The sequence below is a fragment of the Trifolium pratense genome, linkage group LG1 (assembly GCF_020283565.1).
Source record: "Trifolium pratense cultivar HEN17-A07 linkage group LG1, ARS_RC_1.1, whole genome shotgun sequence".
NCBI lineage: Eukaryota > Viridiplantae > Streptophyta > Magnoliopsida > Fabales > Fabaceae > Trifolium > Trifolium pratense.
In genome coordinates, this window is record NC_060059.1 from 10,071,227 (window position 1) to 10,074,922 (window position 3,696).

At 31.1% G+C, this 3,696-nt stretch overlaps 1 protein-coding gene across 1 annotated transcript; it reads left to right on the plus strand.

Annotated features, from left to right (window-relative positions):
* Nucleotides 1-689: 689 nt before the first annotated feature.
* Nucleotides 690-2,634, plus strand: LOC123920663 (geraniol 8-hydroxylase-like). The gene is made up of 3 exons (XM_045972960.1): nt 690-736; nt 859-1,745; nt 1,885-2,634. Exons 2-3 carry the CDS (start codon nt 861-863, stop codon nt 2,467-2,469), a joined length of 1,470 nt encoding a protein of 489 aa, XP_045828916.1. The 5' UTR covers nt 690-736; nt 859-860; the 3' UTR covers nt 2,470-2,634.
* The last annotated feature ends 1,062 nt before the right edge of the window (nt 2,635-3,696 follow it).

Consider the following 3,696-nt stretch of genomic DNA (forward strand, 5'->3'; position numbering starts at 1 on the left):
CGAACTTCAAATTTTTCATTTCTCTACATTTATAGTATGTGAAAACATATTATGTATTATGAGTGATGTATTAATCTTTAAACAATATCAATGGGGTATAATACCAACTTGGGAGGTCTCAATTATGCAATTTGAGTACCCTTGTCCTTTTATTTTTTTTATTATAAATTTTCACTAAGAAGTGTATTAAGCTTTTCACTAAGTAAATAGTACATTGTATTGTTAATTAGAATCTCACATGGTGCACTCTGTTAGTAGAGGATAATTTTGAAAAATAACTTATAATTTTTTTTTCTCATACAAAATTAAGTACACTTCTTAATTTATGAAAATGGACAAAAGGACTGAATTTGGGATGGAAGTAGTATGATGTATTAGGTAAATTCTAATATAGACCACTTCATTCATCAAGTGATTCATGGTGGACCAGTCATGAACAAACATTATAATGAATACGAATTTTACAAAATTCATCGTTGGATTGAAAGTTTATATCATATAGATCATCCATTGAAAAATTGAAAATCATTTCATATGTTATTGAGAAAAATTGAAAATCATTTGACATCTTATTGAGTCTTATCTAATATGTTTCTTTTTGTTACATGACATGGTATTTTGAAGTGGACCCGTATACCCTATCTCCTCCTATAAATTGGGATGAACAAGAGTGTAAATTGCAAGAAGTCCTTCCAACAACTCATAATTTCTTAGTGCACTTTTGAGAAGTACTTAAGTAAGTCTTTAATCAGCTTTTCTTTCTGATTATTTCAAGCTTTAATCAATATTTCCATCTGCCTTTAATTATATGTAAAATTCCATGTACTTAACTAACATTCCTCTATTGATTACGTACAGATATGGATTATGTCAGTAGTGCTATGATCCTTTTGGTGACATGCATTGTCACATACTTTGTTGGTTCACTTTATGCAAGAAGCAGAAAATCAAATTACAAGCTTCCACCAGGACCTTCCATTTTCACTATCATGTCACATGTTTTTGAATTATACTATAAGCCACAACAAACACTTGCTAAATTTGCTAAGTTTTATGGTCCTGTTATGCTTATTAAATTATGCACTGAGACCACTGTGATTATTTCATCATCAGATATGGCCAAAGAAATTCTTCATACTAATGATTCTTTGTTCACTGATAGATCTGTTCCTGACAACACAACTACTCATAATCACAACAATTTTAGCTTAGTCTTTCTCCCATTTTCACCTCTTTGGCAACACCTTAGAAAAATATGTCACAATAATTTATTCTCTAATAAGACTCTTGATGCAAGTCAAGAACTTAGACGTATGAAATTGAAAGATCTTCTTAATGATATGCATAAAAGCAGCTTAAAAGGTGAAACTGTTGATATTGGAAGAGCTGCTTTTAAAGCTTGCATTAATTTTTTGTCATATACTTTTGTGTCTCAAGATTTTGTTGAGTCATTGGATGATGAATATAAGGACATAGTTTCCACTCTCTTAAGTGCTGTTGGAACACCAAACATTGCTGATCATTTCCCTATATTGAAGATTCTTGACCCACAAGGCATTAAAAGGCACACTACTAAATATGTTGCAAAAGTGTTCTATGCCTTAGATATAATAATTGACAAAAGAATGAAGCTAAGACAAAGTGAAGATTATGTCTCAATGAATGACATGTTAGATACATTGTTGGACATTTCCAAAGAAGATAGCCAAAAGATGGACAAAAAGCAGATTAAACATCTATTACTTGTATGTATTTTCCTCTCCCTGTCTATATTATGTATGCTATTAATTCTCAGAAAATAATTTTATCATTTCTATCATTATTTTTTCCACAATATTTTACATGAAATTTTGACCTAACATGTGACTATTGTACTTTCAATAGGATCTGCTTGTGGCAGGAACAGATACATCAGCATTTGGATTAGAAAGGGCAATGACTCGTCTAGTACACGATCCAGAGGCTATGTCAAAAGCAAAAAAGGAACTTGAGGAAACTATTGGAATTGGGAATCCAATTGAGGAATCCGACATTCCTAGGCTACCATACTTACAAGCAGTGGTAAAAGAGAGCTTGCGCTTACACCCTCCAGCTCCAATGTTGCTTCCTCGAAAAGCAAGAGTAGATGTGGAAATATCAGGTTACACAATTCCAAAAGGTGCACAAGTTCTGATAAATGAATGGGCTATAGGTAGAACAGACATATGGGATGATGCTCATTCGTTTTCACCTGAAAGATTTTTAGGATCTGAAATCGATGTCAAAGGTCGACACTTTAAGCTTACACCGTTTGGTAGTGGAAGACGAATATGTCCCGGCTCACCACTTGCTGTTAGAATGTTACATTTGATGTTGGGATCATTAATCAATTCCTTTGATTGGAAACTTGAAAATAATATGGAAGCTAAGGGCATGAACTTGGACAAACCTCTAAGAGCTATTCCAGTTGCACTAAACAAAGTATATTAAGTGATTAACTAATGAATGTAATCTCTTTGTGCAATTGTCTTTCTTTATTTTGATGTAAGCCAATTTAGTTTGTTGTTTGAGTCGGCTTAAGTGCCTCCCAGAGTTTGAAGCCTTTGTATGGGGATGTAAATTAGAGTTGGCTAATAAAATTTAAAATGCTGAGAATTTCATTGTTTGTCTATTTATTTTTTGTTGTGTTTTCTTTTTCCTTCCATATGTCGATATACTTCTTAGATTTTTAATGTGGTGATTTGAAGATTATCCAGAGTTTTTTAAGTTAAAACTTTTTAAGAAGAAGAAATTTGTTTAAAGACTCTCATCATTGACTGAGAAAACTTTTGAAGATTATTGACTGAGATCTGAAACTGTGTGAAAACTGTATTGTTTTCGATTGGAGGAAATCTCAATCCCTAATATCCCCGTGTTTCTCTAGCATCTTTATCGTTGAAAAAAAATGTTGAAATACTAATTATGTATATTTAAATAATCATTAGAAACTTTTAACATTTGAATATGTATACTAGCAACCATATATATTCTTGAATGTTAATTTGTTTCCAAATCAAAGAAAAGTTTGATAATTTTGAACAAATATATTGTCAAGTAAAATATATATATAAACTAGCAACTATATCTGTCATTTAAGATTACAAAGTTAAACTCTTAATTTGTGTCGTGGAAAATATATATCCATAATTTATTTTTTATGTATGAAATACTAATTATGTTTTTCTTTTCAAAGCAAGAGAAGTAATTAGTCTTAACAGGCTGCGCAAGTGGGAAATATCATCACATCACTAACAAGCTAAAGCTTGAAAAGAGCAAGCTGTAGTAGTGTAGTGTCACACACTATCAAAATGTACATATTTGACTTCAGCTATTAAATTTCGGAAAATATTATTTCCCAACTTGCTGGATTTCTGTTTTTTTCCCTTATTATATTGCACACTCTAGTTGAATTTTATCAAACTTTGTTTTAGATTATTTACTGTTTTCGTAATCTATTTACTTGTTTTGTTTGTTATAATTTTAATTTTGCATCACGTTTTATTTTCTTGGTTTGACAATTTGAAGGTCATGTCCTATCCTATAAATAGGATCATATATGTAAGTGTTTATATAACCAATTAAAATCATTATAAAAGACGGCGATCAAACAAATACAGCACGAAGACGAGACGCACTTAGGTAAAGAAATCACAAAATAAAATAGGAAAACTCTAATCT